Source organism: Lissotriton helveticus, chromosome 3_2 (genome assembly GCF_964261635.1).
Source record: "Lissotriton helveticus chromosome 3_2, aLisHel1.1, whole genome shotgun sequence".
Lineage (NCBI taxonomy): Eukaryota > Metazoa > Chordata > Amphibia > Caudata > Salamandridae > Lissotriton > Lissotriton helveticus.
This window is the reverse complement of record NC_136062.1, coordinates 238,059,462-238,081,400: the sequence shown is the minus strand read 5'-3', so window position 1 is coordinate 238,081,400 and position 21,939 is coordinate 238,059,462. Positions and strand designations below refer to the sequence as shown.

The window sequence follows — 21,939 nt, the reverse complement described above, 5'->3', positions numbered from 1 at the left end:
CATACAACACTATTGAAATTCAGCAGGTATAGTTACCTGAGCCAACTATAACTTGACATCACTCATGCCATCCACTGATTGTGAGTTAAACATTTATGCTAAGGTACTACAAAAGTTAAATTACTATACTTTGTGGACTAATCATTAGTGATCATATTTCTAACAATATGTGAGTGTATTCATGCGAGTGTGTTTGTATAGGTGAATAAGTGGGTGTGAGTAGCTGTATGGGTGAATACATTGGTATGTGAGTAGCTATGTGTGTGACCATGTAACTGCTGTTTTGGTGAGTTAATGAGTGTGTGGTTGTGTGAGTAGCTGTATGGGTGAGTGCATGGCTCTATAGATGAGTGAACTGGTTTGTGTGGCTGTATGGGTGAGTGACTGTAAGTGGCAGCATGGGTGACTGGCTGTTTGGGTATTTGATTAACTGATTGGTTTTCAGAGTGGATGTATATCAGAGTGGCTGTGAGTGGCTGTATGGGTGGCTCTGAGAGGCTGCATGCATGAGTGACGGAGTGTGAGTGGTATGTTAATAAGTGGGTTTGTGAGTAGCTGCATGGGTGAGTGAGTGGCTGTGTGAGTGATAGTATGGGCAATGAGTAGCTGTATGGGTAGGTGTATGGAAAGTGGTGTGCGAGTGGTCCTATGGATCAGTGAGTGGTTGTATGGATGTTTGAGTGGGTTTGATCTGTGTAGATGGTTCTGTGGATGATCTCATCAGTGATGTCATTTGAGATGTCATCGGTGATTTCTCTGACCAGGTCATGAGTAATGTAATATGTGAGATCATAAGCAGTGCATTGCAGGGGTGTCGAATTAGTTAGCTCAGCTAACTAAAACTGCTGAATTTCAATGTTTTTTTTTTATTTTTTTTATTATTTTATTTGAGATTTTGCATACATACAATGAAGACAATTGTTATGTGGGCTACCCGCCTCGGAGGATACAAGGTATAGAGTTAATGGTATACATCTCGGCAGGTTTTCCCTCTGCCGGTCGACTTCTACAAAGCCTTCCTACCCCAACTGGCCCCAACCATGAAAATGGTCTTTAACCAAAAAGCTGCCGCAGGGAAGGTACCATCATCCATGACAGAAGCGACAATAACAGTTATTCCTAAAGAAGGTAAGGACCCTCAGCTCCCAAAAAACTATAGACCGATATCTATCATTAATGTGGATTGCAAAATCTACGCCAAGATTCTAGCAGCAAGACTGAACAAGGTTCTTTCAAAAATAATTAGCAATACCCAAGTGGCTTTCATGCGAGGAAGAATGGCCAGCCACAACACGCGCCTCCTTTGCCACATTCTAGAACAAGCTTCAGTGAAACCATCCCCAGCGGTAGCCATTGTACTAGACGCAAAGAAGGCCTTCGATAAAGTATCATGGGCCTTCCTAGAGCAATGCATGCACACATTTAACCTAGGAGAGTATTACATTAGGATGACCATGGCCCTGTACCGGTCCCCGACGGCACGTATCACAATAAATTGATCACTCTCAAACCCCTTCACGCTCCAACAGGGAACGAGACCAGGGTGCCTGCTCTCACCCGCACTCTTCCTCCTGGCCCTAGAGCCAATAATCCAGGACATAAAACTCAACAATAACATAAAAGGGGTGGTTATCAATGGCCCAAGTCAAAATATAATTCCCTTTGGGCGAATTACCGTAGAAAGACAAGTTCTTACAGACAGGCACATATAGACTCACCAATACCAAATCATAACAAGGAAGCAATATGAACAATATAAAAAATGGTGAAAACACTATAATAAAAGTAAATCTAGACAGTTTATTGAAATACACTATATTTTGTTAAAAATGGGAAACATATACAAGACGGAACACTATAAAATAAATACATCCAACATTTCAATAAAAAAGGAGCTACAGGTAAAGGACTAAATTCCAACAGAAATTCCGAATTTTCCTTAATTTCTTATTCCAGTATTACTCCTTAGGCATCGACGCGTTTCGGTGTAATAGTTAATGTTTAACCACCTTCATCAGGACAATTGCAATAAATGTTTCCCAATGGTTCTGAAAATTCAAACAGAACCAATCTTAATTACACATAATAATGACATAACATTTTCTTTATTTTAAAAAAACATAATGTATATTGATATTAACATCCCTAAACATACAATAACATTGCTTCCATGTTACACTAAACAGACAATACATCCTGTTACAACATAACAATATAACAATATATATAAAAAAATCATAAACAATACATTCATTTAATTTGGTCACATAAGGATATTCCTCATGTTGGCAATATCTCATAACGCTTATATATTGAGCTTCAAACTTAACGTTCCCTGCACAGTGCTCCAATCATTAAATCAACAGCATCAAATCCACATTGATCTGTTATGTAAAAACACACTAGAGCTAGAAAAGTTTATTTTGGACAAGAGAGGCGGCTGTTGAGATGAACATGATATATCACCTACCTCAGTTATTAAATGTCACTCAGTATATGATAAGGGGTGCTCTGCCTCCTTCTCAGTCAAAAAAAGATATTCGTCCAGCGAATTATCTTCTCAACATTAAAAACAGTGTTATCCTATATAGGGTAGATAAGCAACTTATTTTATTATCAGCGAACCCCAATGTGTAAAAAAGATGATGCTTATTAACAAACTGATATATTCCAAAAGCTTGCGGGTTCTATTAAATAGTAGCCCAAGAGATATATGCGCATCAGACTCCTAATGGACTGTACTAATGACAGTCTTTACATAGGTTTGGAGATAACAATATCGTACCTGCGGCTTTTAGATTTAATGTCACACTAATAGGATATTCTAAAATCCAGGCGTGACTAAGTAATGACAGTCTTCACATAAGCCTAGAGGCCTTTAAACTCGATAGAGACAGTAACAAGATTTTAGAATTATTATTAGCCACATAGAGACGCTCACCTCTTAAATAGTCTTAATAATAAATAAGAGGGACAGCGACGTTATTTCAGGCCTTCATAACTAACAGCTTAAGTCTGTGGGAACAAAATCGCTGTTATGGGCTGCCGAAAATACTCAGTGCAGACAGCTATTCCTATCCCTACCCTTGTTATACTTACATTAGTCTGGGGTAGTATAAGCCACAGACACGGTATCAATGTGGTCATATACACACACACTTTCTGTAGAGTCTGTATTTAAGAGTTCACTAAAAAAAGGGGAGAAGAGAAACGAATCCATATCTTACTCCTTTTTATATGCTTGTATTAACACTGTTAAAAAAATACCCAAAACGCTAAAAAGATATGGCTTACTTGTTGATAAACAGACCCAGGATAGGGGAATCATTAATCACACGTGGTTCTAACAGCGTGCATTCCCTGGGAAGTATACAAACAAACACGGCATATATTAGGATCTTAGTTTAGAAATCCGTCGCATTTAAACACATGTCGCATTTGAACGCACCATACGGCGCTCATTCCTTACCTGTCGACGCTGATACAAAAGCGTCCCGCGTGTTGAAATCCAAGGCTCGAAACGGCAAACAAAAACGCCGTACCCGCCGCCAGTTTAAATACCCTATCTACTCAATTGGTCTGTACGGAGTTCCTATCACATGACCATAGTAGATACAAGTGACGGACTATAGAAACGGAAGCAGAGAAAAAGATGCTCACTTCCTTCCAATTGTAAACATCGTACCCTGCATTGAATGTGCATAGGATATAAATGACGGACTACGACATGAAGGTCTTGTTAAAAATACTCACTTCCTCACTTCATCCCGAATACAACACAGAGCCACATAGGCTGCAATAAATCTGCCAATCGCTTATCTGTATCATGGAGATAACACAATAAGAATATTATTATAGATGTAAGTAGTTTGGATATAAAGCAGCACCAAATAATATACTAGTCTTTTGCTATATTCAATGAATGGTTTATATCCAAATGTACAGTGGAGTGGACATAGTACACAGAGACTAAATTCTAGTATACACAGACATAGATATTAGATAGGATTGCTAACATTCCCCTAATATCCCTAACTAGTCTTCACGGAAAAGGATGAATAGATAATAATAAATTGATCATCAATCTGAATTAGTCTTAGATCGATGTACATCCTACTCCTATAGATTGCTAATTTCGAAATATTTGAATCCATATCAGAAATGTCTGTCAAATCCGATAGTCCTGTATAAATATTTCCTATCAGATTCTCCCGATAACAGCTTGGATAAAGATAGAAAGAGAAGAAAGATGTAAAAAACATGTAAAAAACAGCTCATAAATTAGGAAAATTTTTGAAAATTTCTGTCAGACCGAAAGGACAGGTTAGACAGCTCCGATAATACGATCCCATTCTTCTCTCGAGTTAAGACCCCTTCTTACTGTATCGAGATTGGAGATATACCATTGTTCTCTTTCTTTCCTTCTAGAAACAATGTTGCCACCTCTCTTGCCTATTTTGATTTTTTCCAAGATAAACCAGCTGAAATCTGATTCTCCATGTCCTTTTTCCAAGAAATGGGCCACAATTGGGGCAGTGATTTTTCTTGTCTTAATTGCTGATCTATGTTCCTGGAACCTCGTACGTGCCTCTCTTCCTGTCTCTCCAACATAAGAGAGGCCGCACGGACACCTTAGTAGATATAGAACATTCTTGCTTCTGCAATTATTATGGGTCTTGCATTTCACTGTCATGGTATTACAAACAATTTCTGACCCTACAATACATTGAGCACAGATATTACACATGCCGCACCTAGTTGTTCCAACCACCTTTGTACCATCTATTGTTCTTTTATTTTCAAACAGCTCATCTTTATATGTGTGTACCAATAGATCGCGCAGATTTTTGTTCTTTTTAAATGCGAACAATGGTTTCTCTAAGGCTAAGTCTTCCTCATGATTTAAAATGTGCCAGTGCTTGTTCACCACATTTTTGATCTGATTACTTATGTTAGAAAATTTGCTAAATTTGCTAAAAATTTGCTCTTTATCTGGAAAGGTTCGATGGAACTTCTTGATGAGTTCCTTTGGATTAATTTAGGAGATCCAAACCGAAGGTTCACATCAACATATAGCACCACAAAAGTCGACTTCTTGGATATATCTATTAAAAACTGTAGTGGAGTCCTGGCTGTCGAATTGTTCACAAAACCTATGGCTAAAAACACACTTTTACTATTTTCTAGTTTTCACCCCAAATCACAAAGGGAAAGTATCCCTTTCAGTCAATTTCTCCGCCTTCGGAGAAATTGTTCTGATATTAATGATTACTATAAACATGCAGAGACCCTCAAAACAAAATTCAAAGAGGGGCTACCCAAAAAAACTTCTGTCGCACTCAATGAAGAGAGCAAGGTTCTATGACCGCGAGGCACTAGTTCAGAATGTAAAGAAAGAAAAGGGTCCTTTAAATAAAGTCGTGTTTGTTAGCAAATTTTCTAACATAAGTAATCAGATCAAAAATGTGGTGAACAAGCACTGGCACATTTTAAATCATGAGGAAGAATTAGCCTTAGAGAAACCATTGTTCGCATTTAAAAAGAAAAATCTGCGCGATCTATTGGTACACACATATAAAGATGAGCTGTTTGAAAATCAAAGAACAATAGATGGTACAAAGGTGGTTGGAACAACTAGGTGCGGCATGTGTAATATCTGTGCTCAATGTATTGTAGGGTCAGAAATTGTTTGTAATACCATGACAGTGAAATGCAAGACCCATTATAATTGCAGAAGCAAGAATGTTATATATCTACTAAGGTGTCCGTGCGGCCTCTCTTATGTTGGAGAGACAGGAAGAGAGGCACGTACGAGGTTCCAGGAACATAGATCAGCAATTAAGACCAGAAAAATCACTGCCCCAATTGTGGCCCATTTCTTGGAAAAAGGACATGGAGAATTAGATTTCAGCTGGTTTATCTTGGAAAAAATCAAAATAGGCAAGAGAGGTGGCAACATTGTTTCTAGAAGGAACTCCTATCTCGATACAGTAAGAAGGGGTCTTAACTCGAGAGAAGAATGGGATCGTATTATCGGAGCTGTCTAACCTGTCCTTTCGGTCTGACAGAAATTTTCCGAAATTTTCCTAATTTATGAGCTGTTTTTTACATTTTTTTTACATCTTTCTTCTCTTTCTATCTTTATCCAAGCTGTTCTGGGAGAATCTGATAGGAAATATTTATGCAGGACTATCGGATTTGACATAGACATTTCTGATATGGATTCAAATATGTCGAAATTAGCAATCTATAGGAGTAGGATGTACATCGATCTAAGACTAATTCAGATTGATGATCAATTTATTATCTATTCATCCTTTTCCGTGAAGACTAGTTAGGGATATTAGGGGAATGTTAGCAATCCTATCGAATATCTGTCTGTGTATACTAGAATTTAGTCTCTGTGTACTATGTCCACTCCACTGTACATTTGGATATAAACCATTCATTGAATACAGCAAAAGACTAGTATAGTATTTGGTGCTGCTTTATATCCAAAATACTTACATCTATAATAATAATCTTATTGTGTTATCTCCATGATACAGATAAGCGATTGGCAGATTTATTGCAGCCTATGTGGCTCTGTGTTGTATTCGGGATGAAGTGAGGAAGTGAGTATTTTTAACAAGACCTTCATGTCGTAGTCCGTCATTTATATCCTATGCACATTCAATGCAGGGTATGATGTTTACAATTGGAAGGAAGTGAGCATCTTTTTCTCTGCTTCCATTTCTATAGTCCGTCACTTGTATCTACTATGGTCATGTGATAGGAACTCCGTACAGACCAATTGAGTAGATATGGTATTTAAACTGGCGGCGGGTACGGCGTTTTTGTTTGCCGTTTCGAGCCTTGGATTTCAACACGCGGGACACTTTTGTATCAGCGCCGACAGGTAAGGAATGAGCGCCGTATGGTGCGTTCAAATGCGACGTGTGTTTAAATGCGACGGATTTCTAAACTAAGATCCTAATATATGCCGTGTTTGTTTGTATACTTCCCAGGGAATGCACGCTGTTAGAACCACGTGTGATTAATGATTCCCCTATCCTGGGACTGTTTATCAACAAGTAAGCCATATCTTTTTAGCGTTTTGGGTATTTTCTTAACAGTGTTAATACAAGCATATAAAAAGGAGTAAGATATGGATTCGTTTCTCTTCTCCCCTTTTTTTAGTGAACTCTTAAATACAGACTCTACAGAAAGTGTGTGTGTATATGACCACATTGATACCGTGTGTGTGGCTTATACTACCCCAGACTAATGTAAGTATAACAAGGGTAGGGATAGGAATAGCTGTCTGCACTGAGTATTTTCGGCAGCCCATAACAGCGATTTTGTTCCCACAGACTTAAGCTGCTAGTTATGAAGGCCTGAAATAACGTCGCTGTCCCTCTTATTTATTATTAAGACTATTTAAGAGGTGAGCGTCTCTATGTGGCTAATAATAATTCTAAAATCTTGTTACCGTCTCTATCGAGTTTAAAGGCCTCTAGGCTTATGTGAAGACTGTCATTACTTAGTCACGCCTGGAGTTTAGAATATCCTATTATTAGTGTGACATTAAATCTAAAAGCCGCAGGTACGATATTGTTATCTCCAAACCTATGTAAAGACTGTCATTAGTACAGTCCATTAGGAGTCTGGTGCGCATATATCTCTTGGGCTACTATTTAATAGAACCCGCAAGCTTTTGGAATATATCAGTTTGTTAATAAGCATCATCTTTTTTACACATTGGGGTTCGCTGATAATAAAATAAGTTGCTTATCTACCCAATATAGGATAACACTGTTTTTAACTTTGAGAAGATAATTCGCTGGACGAATATCTTTTTTTGACTGAGAAGGAGGCAGAGCACCCCTTATCATGTACTGAGTGACATTTAATAACTGAGGTAGGTGATATATCATGTTCATCTCCACAGCCGCCTCTCTTGTCCAAAATAAACTTTTCTAGCTCTAGTGTGTTTTTACATAACAGATCAATGTGGATTTGATGCTGTTGATTTAATGATTGGAGCACTGTGCAGGGAACGTTAAGTTTGAAGCTCAATATATAAGCGTTATGAGATATTGCCAACATGAGGAATATCCTTATGTGACCAAATTAAATGAATGTATTGTTTGATTTTTTTATATATATTGTTATATTATGTTGTAACAGGATGTATTGTCTGTTTAGTGTAACATGGAAGCAATGTTATTGTATGTTTAGGGATGTTAATATCAATATACTTTGTTTTTTTAAAATAAAGAAAATGTTATGTCATTATTATGTGTAATTAGGATTGGTTCTGTTTGAATTTTCAGAACCATTGGGAAACATTTATTGCAATTATCCTGATGAAGGTGGTTAAACATTAACTATTCCACCGAAACGCGTCGATGCCTAAGGAGTAATACTGGAATAAGAAATTAAGGAAAATTCTGAATTTCTGTTGGAATTTAGTCCTTTACCTGTAGCTCCTTTTTTATTGAAATGTTGGATGTATTTATTTTATAGTGTTCCGTCTTGTATATGTTTCCCATTTTTAACAAAATATAGTGTATGTCAATAAACTGTCTAGATTTACTTTTATTATAGTGTTTTCTCCATTTTTTATATTCATATTGCTTCCTTGTTATGATTTGGTATTGGTGAGTCTATATGTGCCTGGCTGTAAGAACTTGTCTTTCTACGGTAATTCGCCCAAAGGGAATTATATTTTGACTTGTGTCAATTGTGGAACCCTATCCCTTTGGTTTCGGGGTCCCTCTCTCTTTTATTAGAGTGGTTATCAATGGTACAAAAGTAAAGGTGGCAGCATACGCGGATGACATACTGATAATGACACAACAACCAAAGACCTCAATAGAAGCACTAATGTCCACAATAAGAGAATATGCTTAACTATCAGGTTACAAACAAAACAACTAAAAGTCAGAATGTAAACCATTACATATACACTGCTCTAGGGGAAATACTGGGAAATTCTGGGCTGGCTTGGCAGACAGGACACATCAAGTATATCGGTATCTTCTTTGGCGCAGACCTGGTTTCTACATTAAGGCACAACGAGAAACTTCTACTAGATAAAATCAAGAAACAATTATAAGCCTTGTCACCCAAATTCATGACATGGTGGGGGAGAATAGAAATGCTAAAAATGATGATCACTTCCCTGGTAAACTACCCAACAGGCATGCTCCCAATCCCTCGAACAGATGAGTTTCACCAGAAAATAGATAAAATGTGCACCAAATTCCTATGGCGGGATAAAAAGGCAAGGATTAGCATGAATAAACTAAGACTGCCAAAGACCCAAGTGGGAGTGAATTTAGCAGATTTGAAAGTCTTCCAACTGGCTTTCCTGGCTAAACAAGGTACACAATAGATCAAGCAAACACCGGGGTACACACCGATGTGGCTGCATGTAGAAAAGTCACACTAAATAATTTACACCCAATGCACACCCACACGCTAGCAACACAATACTGAAAAACACCAAGATTGCGCTCCTAAAATTAGACCAAAAAATGGAGGTCAGCATTAAGGGGTCCAAATCAGTAGCACTATGGGCAAACAGCAGTATAAAGTACAAGGGGAAAAGCCTCAATTTAGACACATGGATCGAGAAGGGCATCTCACACCCCTCCCAACTAAAAAAGGGATCCTCACCGCTGACGTTCGCAGAACTGAAAGCCTACCACCATCTGGAAGAAATAGACCTTTACTGATTCCTAAAGGTTAAAACAGCCCTAACAAAATCCAAAATAGCAGACACCCTCCCATCAAATTTGGTTTTATGTAGTATCAAGCAGCAGGGTCCTATATGACTGCACTATCAAGGCTAGTCACAAAATTAGTGAAGTATATTGACCACCTCAAATGACCTGCTGCAAATATACAACCAACTTGTGATATATTTTTTGTGGTCTGAGAGGCAACATACAAAGCAAAACAATGTGTGGAACATTCAAATAGACGATAGCATCTGGTGTAGTTATTAGTCTTTTATTTTCACACTTTCAGGGCATGCAGATGTTGAAAACAGCCAACGCGTTTCACCCAAGCATGGGCTTCTTCAGGGCAAAAAATTCATAGCAAGATACGTATTTACGTCCCATAAAAGATCCTTCAGTTGTAGTCAAAGTTATGATAGTGGTGATTTCTAATTAAAGAGTCACCAATCTTCTAGTTTGAGAAGAAGGGGATTCTTGCTGTGTAAACCAGAATCCCGTATAAGCAACAAAGTGTGGAAGGAGCTGTGTCCGGTGGCCGTCTTTCAAAGTAGCGCGACCAATCAAACTTCCAGTATGTAACAAACATACAAACTGGGACACCAAGCTTCACTCCTGTATAAAACCCTTAGCCCACAAAAGTGCAAAATTAACAGAACAAAAGAATACTGGGATAACTATACAACACCCTTTAAGGGTCAGAGAGTGGAACACCTTCTGGGCATCTGCCACTGGCAATAAGATCACTCCATTGCTAGCACAAACTAAACTCTGGTTGTTCCACAAAACATTCTGTGAGTGGGTGTGAGTGGCTGTATGAGTCTGTGAAGAACGGGGGCACAGCATCTGAATACTGCTCAGCAATCCCCCTGTGTGGGACTTACTTCAGGTAACAGGAGAGGTTTTTGGCCCCCGTGGACCATCACAATCAAAGGAACTATATCCACTAACCAGTAGTGTGGCAGGAGACTTGTTTGCAGTGTGGTGGGCAAAGGGGGGGTTGGAGCCTCTGAGCTGCATCAGGGTTTGTGGTTCCACAGGGGATGGAGGTTGCACTGAGCACTGCGGGGGAATCGGCGCATTCCTGCATGTTGATATAAAGTTATAAGGCTTTTTATTACCCTTTATGGGTCCCTCTGACACCCCTCTACCACACATATGGGGTCAGGGGAGCTCTACCCTGACCCCTTTATTACCTTTGAACAGACATTTTCAGCCTTGAGGACTGGTTCTTGACAAATGGCAGATGCAACTTTTCTGTGGAGTTGCGCCCAGCCAATCAAGATTTTGCTGTGGTGCGTGGATCCGATTAATATCTCAAACTACTGAACAAATTTACACTAAATCACAAAGTGTGATCTGCGTAACACAAACTACCTTTCTACCAACCTGGTTGGGGAAGAAGTCCACTTTAGTCCTGAAGTGTTCAGGAGTAAAGTGGAATTCATTCCCCAACCAGTGGTGCACCAGGAGGTGGTTTTGCAGAGTGGTGGAGAAAGTGGGCATGGCCTCTAGCAATTTAGCTGTGTGGGACTTACTGGAGGGAACAGGAGGGCTGTTGACCCCCAAGGACCAACCAGCAGCACGCCAGGAGGCACGTTTGCAGAGTAGTGAAGGGGCTCCTGCAAGTTGCCGGGCTTTTATTTTAATTCTATTTTTAGGGAAGAGGGGATGCATACCCCCCATTTCTAGTCTGATTTTGGCCCCTGTGCCTCCAACCCTGGGGCCTGACCACCTTTATTTTTAAGAACAAGGTAGGGGGACCACGTGGCCTACATCCCCAGGGGCCTGGCCTCTATACTGGGTACCTGTTACCACGCAGGGCACTCAGTCATTTTTGTTGGGGACTGTGGTCCCTGCCAGCTCCTTTCTTCCAAGGAACCGGCATTGCTTTTGGACTAAGGGGGCTGCTAAACCTGCAGCTCCCTCTGTCTAAAAATAATTCTGCTCCACTTTCAGCAAGCGAGAGCATTGTTTGAGCTCTCCCTTGCTGAAAGCAGAGCAGAGTTTGCTATGGCTTGACGGGAGCTGAATTACTCTTGACAAGCCATAGCAAACTGCAATGTCTTGGAGTGGGCACCCTGTGACGTTGCAGGAGCTGGCCCTGGGGAATGCGGTTCTTCCCCTGGGCCAGCTAGGACTCCACGACGGGGGCTGTGTGGCCCTCTTTCAAGTATTTAACCCTGGAGAGATGATGGTCGCAGGGGCTGCAACACACCCCCTTCATTATATTATATGAGCCCCAGGGAGGAGTCAGTCCCCGGGGCTGCGGGGGGGTGGGCAATCAGGCCCTTACAGATTGTTAATAGCCCACAGGGAGGTCTGTGTTGCACCCCCTCCCCCCCAACTGCTTTCATTTTTCATAAAGTCCCGGGGATGGTGGGTCCTGGGGCAAGGGGGTTCCACGTGCCTCCCCCCTATCCCCCCCCCCCACTCCTTTCATTCTTAATAAAGCCACAGGGAAGTGGGGAACCCCGGCAACGTGGGGGAGGCTATCTGGACGCCCACATTACTATGTTAATTGCCCTGGGATGGTGGCGGTCCCCTGAGCTGGGGGGCAGGGAGGGAGTCAACACGGTCCCGTATTAATACAAATTAAAGCCCCAGGGAGGTGGTGTTCCCCAGGGCTGCGAGGGGGAACTGTGTGCCCCCCCTGCATTTATTTTGGAAAAATCCCAGGGAGGTAGTGGTCTCTGGGGCAGCAGTCTGGGTGCGAGCAGCACAGCCCCCTACTGCTTTAATTTTACATAAAGTCCCGGGGAGGTGGCAGTCCCTGGGGCTGCGGTGGAGGCCATATGGGCCTACCCCGCACTCATTTAACAAATAGCCCCAAGGAGGTGATGGTCCCCTGGTACATGGGGTGCCACGTGCCCCCCCCCACCCCACCGCATTATCAAAACATGCCCCCGGGATTTGGCCCACCTGGGGGCTTAATGAAAAAGATGCCAAGGAGCCCACTGGTCATCTTTTTTTTAAATGTATTTATAATTTTGCCGCGGATCTACCTGCGGCTTTACGGCAAAATTAAATATAAAAAAGGGTTTTTCTCCACTCCTGAGTTTGTCCTAAGTCGCATGTTCTAGGTTGTCTAATCATTGGTTCCTTTGCTATAGGACGAAGAGCTAATGTGACACTGATGCTAGCTGGTTGGGGTTTTTCTAGGTACTGAGGTTCGTTTCTGGTACACCACAATTCACTGATGTCCTAGGTATCCGTGCACAGTTCTGTGTGAGCAGGATCCTTGCAACACTCCACCATATGAGGGGGTCAGGGTATTCCTACCCAGCCCCTCTTTTTTTATTTTTATTTTTTCTAACTTTTTTGTGGGGCTCTGCTTCAAGCAAAGTCCCAAGATGGGTGTCAACACTTCCTGTTTGAAGTGTTGGCAGCCAATCAAATTTGCGTCCCTTGGTATCTATTTTTTAAACTTAAATATCTCAACCACTGAATAGATTTACACCAAATCCCAAAAAGCACGCTTTCTGGACCAATATCTAGCTTTTTGCCTAATTTGATGTAATTACTTTCAGCGGTTCTGGCTTTAGTCTTGTTCAAAAATGAAAAATCCTCATAGACCTAACATGGGAAAAATGCGTTTCGGGGCCCACTTTTTTTTTTTTTCCTGGCCCCCCCGCTTGATGGATCACCAAAAGTTTCATCACAGCAGCTGAACCAAAAAATGGGAAGTTTTAAGACAATTTTGTGAAGATTCGTCAAGTGGCCCCAAAGTTATTGGCAAAATCAAGCACTTTTCCTATTGAAACTTTGCTCCTAACTAGAACTATTGCTATATGTATATTACACATACCTATATATCGATATAAGTTTGTAAACACCAAAGTTAAAACCATCTTTTGGGGTTGAACAGTTTATTTTTACAGAATTTTTTTTTTGTTGGTTTTTTATTTTTTTTTAATATTCTGGGGCATAAACTGGTTGTGCCTTCATTGAATTTTCCGATTCCTCAGACCATTTGTTAGCTAATATAGCCATTGTTCACCTGTTTCTACTCTTTGAGCAGTAATTGTAAGCAAACTAGTACTCATCCTCGCACCATTACTCTTTTGTTATTTGCTTCTCCGCCATTTGTGTGTTCACGGGGTACCACGCAATTTTGACCCCCCCCCCCCCAAACGTTACCTCAATAGGAGGCCCACAGTTTCAATGAGTCGGAGATAGTAATAAACCTCAGTTTCAAGAGGCATTGTCCTCTAGGTAAAGCATCTCCCCATACATAAAAAATATTGCAAATGAAGTCAGTTAAATGAAGGGCCACTCAATAACTGAGTTTTATATCATCTGTAAAGCGTTAGTCAATGCCATTAAGGCTGTCTATAAATAGACCAATTTTTAATTTTGTATTACTCTGTATAACATAGGTCCCAATACCAGCCAAATCAGTAAAGGAACAGACTGCATCCCTAGTGGAACAGGGAAGTCTCTTGCTCACTACATTGTTTGCATATGAAATTAACAGATTCATTGTTGTGTAAGCAAATAGATAATTTCATTGGCAAATCCGAGCACAGCCTTGTTAACGTGATCTTGCCTTAGCACCCAAACACTATCCCACTACATGAATAATGATTCTGCTCTCGCTATGCTAATTATGGCGGCTTGGCCCAAATTGAACCAAGAGTCAGGAAAACCCACTTAACTTCATAGAGAAGTTGTTTAACCCCGGGCATAATTTCCCTCCTGTGCGGGAGGGCGGGGGGCCGCGCGGCTCCGCGCGGCTCCGCTGTGCTCACGACGAGCCCAGCTAGTCAGGAGGCACAATGCAGCTGTGCTCATGCCGAGCTGGGCTAGTCATGACTCCGCCCACTCCCATAGAATGTCCGCACAGGTATGGAATTCACCTTGCGGGGAGTGGCCCGGCCGTTATGACGAGCCCAGCTCGTCATGTGCACAGCTCCACTGTGCCTCATGACGAACTGGGCTCGTCATCAGCAGGCAAGGGTTTAAAAAGACAATAGTACTTCATTAGTGAGTAGATGTGGAAAAAAGACATCATGCACATTGTTAATGATGCACAAAGATATAAAGGCACACAAATCTTTAATTTGTGTTACAACTCTAGGACATGAATGGTGAAGAGCTCCTCTTTGAAGGCACCCGGTGAAAGGTGTCTTCAAGCAGTGGGACTGCTTTTCTCAAACTCTGTATTTGCCCTGTTCTAATTAACTTTAATTAAAAAAATTCCAGCATTGTTTGATTTAACTTTCCCAAAAATATTTTATACCTCTTTATATTCTATTGGCTCGGACTGTGGTGGGCTATAGATTGATGTATACATTTTTTTTTTAACACGCAAAACTCTTGTCTCGTGTTATTCCTAGAAACCTCCGTGGCGACTTGTCCATCAAAGGAGACCTTTACATAAACACTTCAACTCATGTGGATACCATGCAGATATTACAGGCTTTGAGGAGTCTTGTGAACCATTCCGTGGACCTAAGCTCAATTGCAGTGGCTGGTGAGTATTTCCACTTTTCCAGGACTACAGCTTGCTTGGGGGCCAAAATTCTACTTTGTGTTGAAATGTGGGTGTATGTTGTCCGCCCCTTGTTCTGTCATCAGAACATATTGTGCATCTCCCTACATTTCAAGGAAATCTGTAGGATTAGGTTTATAGTTAAGTCTTAATATAGTGACATTTGATGGGAACATCCTCACGATGCCCTGTCTAGAATGTCAATGCAAAGAAACAACCATGAACTTACTGACTACTGCACACCTAATTTCAAGGAATCCTCCATTCTGCCCTACTGCTGGAATGCTTATTGGCTGTTGATCATAGACTAGGTACCAAAAATCTGCTAGTAATTCATTTCTTATATTTTTCAATACATCTGTTTGTTGATTAAATCTAAATGTAATCCTTGGACTACAACCTTATGAACAGCTGCTTGGTTTAACTGGAAACAATATTCATTGCTCATAGGCTTGCCTCACCTGGTACAGAAGAAAATACTGCAAAGACTATTGTGTGAGAAATATGGGATTAGTTTGCCTCCAGTACAAATACCCTTGGCATAGAAACCTTTTTAAAACATTCCTTGGAGACTGCATGATGCAGTGAATGGCTGTTTTAATTTTGTAGGTCTATTGTGACAGCACATCTGTTGCCAGGACTTACGTGATCAGCAGAGAAATCGTTTTTAATAGCAGTACTAAGGGAGGCTATAGCTGTGCCTAAGATTTGATCTCTCCAAGCTTTTGATTGGGGAGAATGTGTGGTTCCACTGCAATGGTGCTTGTGTTGCACTTGATGCCTTTTGAAAAAGCTTATTATTAGAAATGAGGTCTCAGTGGTATGCACCCTGTTCAAGTAGGCACATTCGCTTCAGTCAGGGTAAGGGAGTCGCACAGTTAAGGTAACCACTGCTCACCTTGGTAGCTTGGCACAAGCAGTCAGTCTGATCTCAGTGGCAAGGTGTAAAGTGTTTGTACACACACTATAGCAACACTACAAAAGGAGGCCACACCAATTTAGAAAAATAGCCAATATATCTGAATAAAACAAGACCAAAATGACAAATACAACATACACATGTAAAAATATCACTTTTAAAAGGTTAAGCAAGTTTAGTCCATAGAAATCCATGGATGCATTAATTTTAGCACAATGTACCTTTAGATGCGTCAAAAATCAAAGACTGTGCAAGGCACAGGTGAAATGGGATGCCAGTGAACCAAAGCAATGCATTGGTTCCTTACTACGCAGGGGAGGTGATGCCTCTGTTTCTTAGTGGTAGGGGAAGTGATGCGCCCGCACCTTACTGACAGGGAGGTGTTGTATCTGTTTCCAGACATGCGGCTTTGGTTCCTTTCTGAGGTGCAGTGTCACTTAAGAATCGACGTCCAGGGACGCTGCGTCAAAAATCCAGACTCGCTTCATCGATGCGCTTATTTTGTCACTGTGTCGATCACATAGCCGTGAGGCAGGTGGTGAGTCAGAGCAGGTGGCACGGACATCTGAGATACAGTGCGCACAACTCATGCGTCAGTGATTTTTCTGATTCTTTGGTGAGCTGGGGCCTGCAGGGAAGGATGTGGTCAATGCGTTGACCAGGAACCGGGCTTCGGGGCAGGAAGCGGCGGTGCATCGATCTTTTGCAGCGATGCGTTGCTAAAACTGGTGCAGGGAGTTGATGCGTGGATTTTCTCCGTAAGATCACCAGGTTACACTTCCAAGAGCCCAAGGACAGGATTTGCCACCACTTGGCAAGTCAGGACTCCGCAGAAGAACCCAGGTGCTTGAAGTCTTTGATGGCCCTAAGAATTCTTAACAGGAGGCAAGCTCAACTCGAGCTTTTGGAGAAGCTTGGAAGCTGCATACAGAAAGCAAAGTCCAGCCCTTTTGCTCTAAGTACAGAAGCAGCAGGCCAACACAGCAAAGAAAATAACAAACTGGAAGTCCCTCCTGACAGCTTATCTAGCTCTTCCTGGCAGAATGTCCTCAGTGCAGAAATGTTCTGATTTTGGAGTGTCAGGTCCAAAACTTTAACCCCTTTATGCTTTTGAAGTAGGCAAACTTCAAATGAAAGTCTTTGTAGTTCACAATACCCTACCTTTCCCTGACCTAGCTCCAAACAAACTGCAGGAAGGGGAGATCGCTTTATGTGAGGTCAGGGGTCAGTGACAACCTTTCCCCACTCTAGCTCAGGAAGACCCATCAGCCTGGTGAAGGGCTAGCAGGATATGCAGGGCACTCTGCTCCCTTTGTGTGACTGTATAGAATGAATGCACAAGAGCTCAACTGTCAGCCAACCCAGATGTGCATTCTACAGACTAGCAGAGGCACAAAAGCAAGAAAATGCCCACTTGTCTTGGGTAATAGCGCCAACAAGGGATATTTATTTAAAGATATGTTTAAATAAAGTTAAAAATGACTTCCTATACGTCTAATCATGACTGACTAAAACAATGAAAGGCAAAATAGTCTTGATTCTTTTTCTTTGAATTTATACAAGAATAAATCATTACTTATTTATTTTTTCCCTTGGAATTTATACAGAATATTGTGCATTTCATTGTTCTTGAATGTCATGATTAGAAGTCTAGGAAGTAATTGCTAACTTTATTTAAACATACCTGTAAATAAATATCCTTTGTTGGCACTATTACCTGAGACTCATCTACCCAAGTTCACAAGGGTATGTTGGTATGCCCATTTCTATATATACACTTTCTGAAAGTGGCATTTTCAAACACAGAATTTAAAACCAACTTCACCAAAAATGTTATTTTTAAATTGAGTTCAGAGACCCTAAACTCCACATCTCCATCTGCTTCCAATGGGAAACTACACTTAAAAGATAGTTCAATGCAATCCCAATGTTACCCTATGGAGAGGTTGTCCTTTCAATAGTGAAAAACGAAAGTAGCAGTATTTCACTATTAGGACATGCAAAACACACCTACCAGTACATGTCCTACCTTTTTAAATACACTGCACCCACCACATTGGACTGCCTTGGGCCTACCTTAGGGGTGACTAACATGTAGAAGCAGGGAAGGTTTGGGACTGGCAAGTGAGTGCACTTTCCAGGTCGAAATGGTATTTAAAACTGCACTCCGACACTGCAGTGGCTCACCTGAGACCTGTTTGTAGGGACACCATGTGGGTGGCACAATCCGTGTTAGACTCACTAGTAGCCTTTGAGTTGCATTCCCTGGGCACCTGTGGTGCCCTTTACTAGGGACTTACTAGTGAAGCAGATCTGCCAATCATGGATAAACCTATTACTTAAGACATTTTGTACAGGGAGCACTTGCACTTTAGCACTGGTCAGCAGTGATGAAGTGCCCAGAGTCCTAAAACCAGCAAAAACAAAATGTAGCCCACAATCAATAACAGGAGGTCAGAAGCAAAAACACCAGGGAAATCATGCCAAAAGATGTCCAGTCTAACATTTACTAAATACATTTGACCTGAATATGTTATGGTGACAAGCTAATCATATGTTATAAGTATTAATGGTAACTGGGATGAAATCGATTGGGTGCTACGGGTCTCAAGTGTTTATTATTTAGAAGACTGGTATTTTGGAGCTGTACACTTTAACAACCTTAGTAGTAAAGAATTTGCTATTAGTCCCCTCTGACAACTTTTTTGGAGAGGATTTGCTCTGTGATCCATTTAAAGCGCTTTAAGATTGGGTTGTATATTATGAGCATTTGTAATTTTGTGTAGCATTTAGCTGTGTATGTATTAAAGCCATTTTTAGGTCTTGCCTACGCAACGCGAATGCGTTGCATAGGAAAAAGACCTATAGAAATCGCTTTGGCTTTTCAGCCAAGCACGTGCACGCGTTCCATTGCCTTCAATGGCAACGCGTGCACGTGAGGAGATTCACTTGCGGGAGCCCGCTTGGCACAATATGTTTGTAATTAACGTACAAACACATGATGCCCCTGGCTGGCTCCAGCAAGGGAATCTCACTTCGAGGCTCAGCGCGCCCGCCTCCGAATCAGTGGTTCTCGCGCCCGTTGTCTGAATCCTCGCTGCTCACGGTTCCTCTCTGATAAGCCCCCCCACCCCTCTTGCAGGAAGATTAGTGGGGAGATGTCCTGGGTGCATCTGTGAGTAGACATCAGTGATCACCTTGGACGTCACCCGGGACGTCTCCCGCGCTGGGCTCTGTCAGCTGAGGGTGATTTAGTGGCATGCGCCGCGGGCTCCCCCTCCCCTCACGTGCCTGGGCTGTCCTGGCGACGGGAGCCTGCCTGCTCCTGCTGAGGGAGGGCAGTGGTCCACAGCCCTCCCTCAAGCAACAACTAGTTGAACAGTCTCTCGGTTACCCTGCAGTGTTGCAGCACAAGGGCTCCCGTAGGCCCTGGTCGTCGCTGGTTGACCCAGCCCCTACCCTTCTAACCTCAAGCGGCACTAATCTCTCAGTATCCTTCCACACTAGGCAATCCGCCTCTGACTCTAGAGACAAGTGTGCGGAAGGAACAAAAGAGTAAACAGGAGTTTAGAAACATTCCACAAAAGTGTAAACCTTATAGGAAGAGCGTGTGCCCTAATCACGGGCAATAATAAGTTAATACTTTCACTCAGCGGAGTGACCCCTGAGAAACGGGGCGGGGGCAGCGCAATGACTGGATACTGACGTAGAAGAGAAATAAGGCGTTAATATTTGTATTATGACCATTGGGGGAACCCACGACACTCAATGAATTGGCCCTTGGCACAGAAATAGCAGGGCGTTTATTACCTAACTCAGAGGTATTACGTGTTTCGCTCCCCTGAAGGATATTAGGTTGAGCTGTCCCTGCCGACATAAGAACCCACAACCTGCTGGTTAGAAAAAGATATCTGCAGTATGATCTCAACCCACCGTGCTACCTCACCAGAACGCTCACAAACGCCTCCCGAGGAAAATGAGAGCTGGCACAAAGTTGTCAGGCTCCCTCGGGGTGTCCTTACCTGCAGGGGCATGCGGCTCCTCGGCTCTTCTAGGCACTCTCCTTCGGTCGCGGCGCCTCGACACCACGGACCCTAAACACAGCACCCAGACACATCCAGAGAGGCTTACAGGCTTCAGCTTCTTCTTTACACATCGTCCGCGCGCTAGGGTAGGAGAGAGCTGCTGGGAGTGAGACCCGCTGAGCAGCCTTTCAGAGCAGGGCTCCTCCCCGCACCCTCTGTGTGCCCACGAGCAGCCCTCCATCACAGTTGGCACCGGCACCCGGCGCATCTTCCGAGGGCAGAGATGCGCTCCTCTCCTGCACATGGGCACACGTGCAGTGCCAGCCAGCCGTCTACATGGGGTGCCCCGGGGACGCAGAGGAGGCAAAGTGTGGTAGTGAGAAGAGGAGTGAAGCAGGCGTTAAGTTGTAATGCTTCGTGTCTGCACACCTTAGAGGCTGAGGGACTTTCTATCACTAGCACACCCACCAAGGCCAGCACCAGGACCTAGTGCCGGCCCGCCTGAGAGGACAGGAGCTCCTCTCAGGGCTTTGTGTGATGAATAAAACAGGTCGTGGGCGGGGGTCTGTCATCGGGGCGTGGCCGGTGTAATTAAAATCGTGGCTTAAACACAGGTAAGCTAAAAAAAAAAATCTGTGCTTAGCATAGTGTGCCGACCGACTGGTATTTTGCTGCTTCTTCACTCCACTCAGCTATAGTGGTTTGCCTATGGTCACACGTTTTCAAGAGATCGGGTGGAGAAGCTGGGATTCGTTACTCGATTTCCTCGTTCCACAGTTATATCATCGCATAAATACATTTCTTCCTAGAAGCTGCACTGGTTTGAATTCCTGGAAGAGAAACATTTACATTTCTCCCCAGCAATAGTTACCAAGAACACATTATTTTATTTATTAATTTATGTAGCACGTCTTATCAATCTCGTCGCCTAATTCAAAGTAAGATAGGCTTGAATGAGCATGTTTCGAAGATGAACCGTGCGTGCACATAGTTGTAGCAAGTTTAGCCGGCAGTTGTAGCAGGAGAAATTGGCACACAAATGCCACTATGGACAGCCAGCCATTCGTTATCTACGGCGGACCGCGTGTTTTTATATATTCGTGTACAATATAAAACAAGCATTAGGAATGCATTAGGGCTCGGGTTTGTTTGAGTTTGAGATAATGGCATTGTAAATAGCAATGTGTTTTAGGCATGTGTTTTGGAGTGGAAGCATGTGGTGTGTGTTGGAGAAATGTGTGTTGTATTGGAATGTTATCAATGGTGGCATGCTGCACTTTAACGCATTATCTTTAAAAGGTAAAGTGCAGCATAGTGCGATAGGTACAATATTAATTGGTGGATGCGTTGTCAATTGGTGTGTGCATTGATGTGTGGTGGATGTGTGTGCCTGTAGGAATTGTGCAGTGATGGCTGTTGGTGTGTGTGGTTGGTGGAAGCGTGTATGGACTGCTCACCCTGCATACTCTTACTGATCACCCGCCATACTCACACTCTGCTCACCCTGCATAGTCATACTGATCACCCTGCATACTCTTACTGATCACCCTGCATACTCTTACTGATCACCCTGCATACTCTTACTGATCACCCTGCATACTCTTACTGATCACCCTGCATACTCTTACTGATCACCCTGCATACTCTTACTGCGCTCACCCTGCATACTCTTACTGCGATCACCCTGCATACTCTTACTGCGATCACCCTGCATACTCGGTGTGCTCACCCTGCATACTCGGTGTGCTCACCCTGCATACTCGGTGTGCTCACCCT

General features: G+C 42.5%; 1 protein-coding gene across 4 annotated transcripts in view; it reads left to right on the top strand.

Annotated features, from left to right (window-relative positions):
- LOC144826600 (uncharacterized) overlaps positions 1-21,939 on the top strand; it is a 497,905-nt gene that overhangs the window by 350,981 nt on the left and 124,985 nt on the right. For all 4 annotated transcript variants that reach the window (XM_078685107.1, XM_078685106.1, XM_078685105.1 and 1 more), the window contains one exon: positions 15,065-15,201. In XM_078685107.1, coding sequence (XP_078541233.1) covers positions 15,065-15,201 — 137 coding nt within the window. The remainder of the gene's footprint in view (positions 1-15,064; positions 15,202-21,939) is intronic.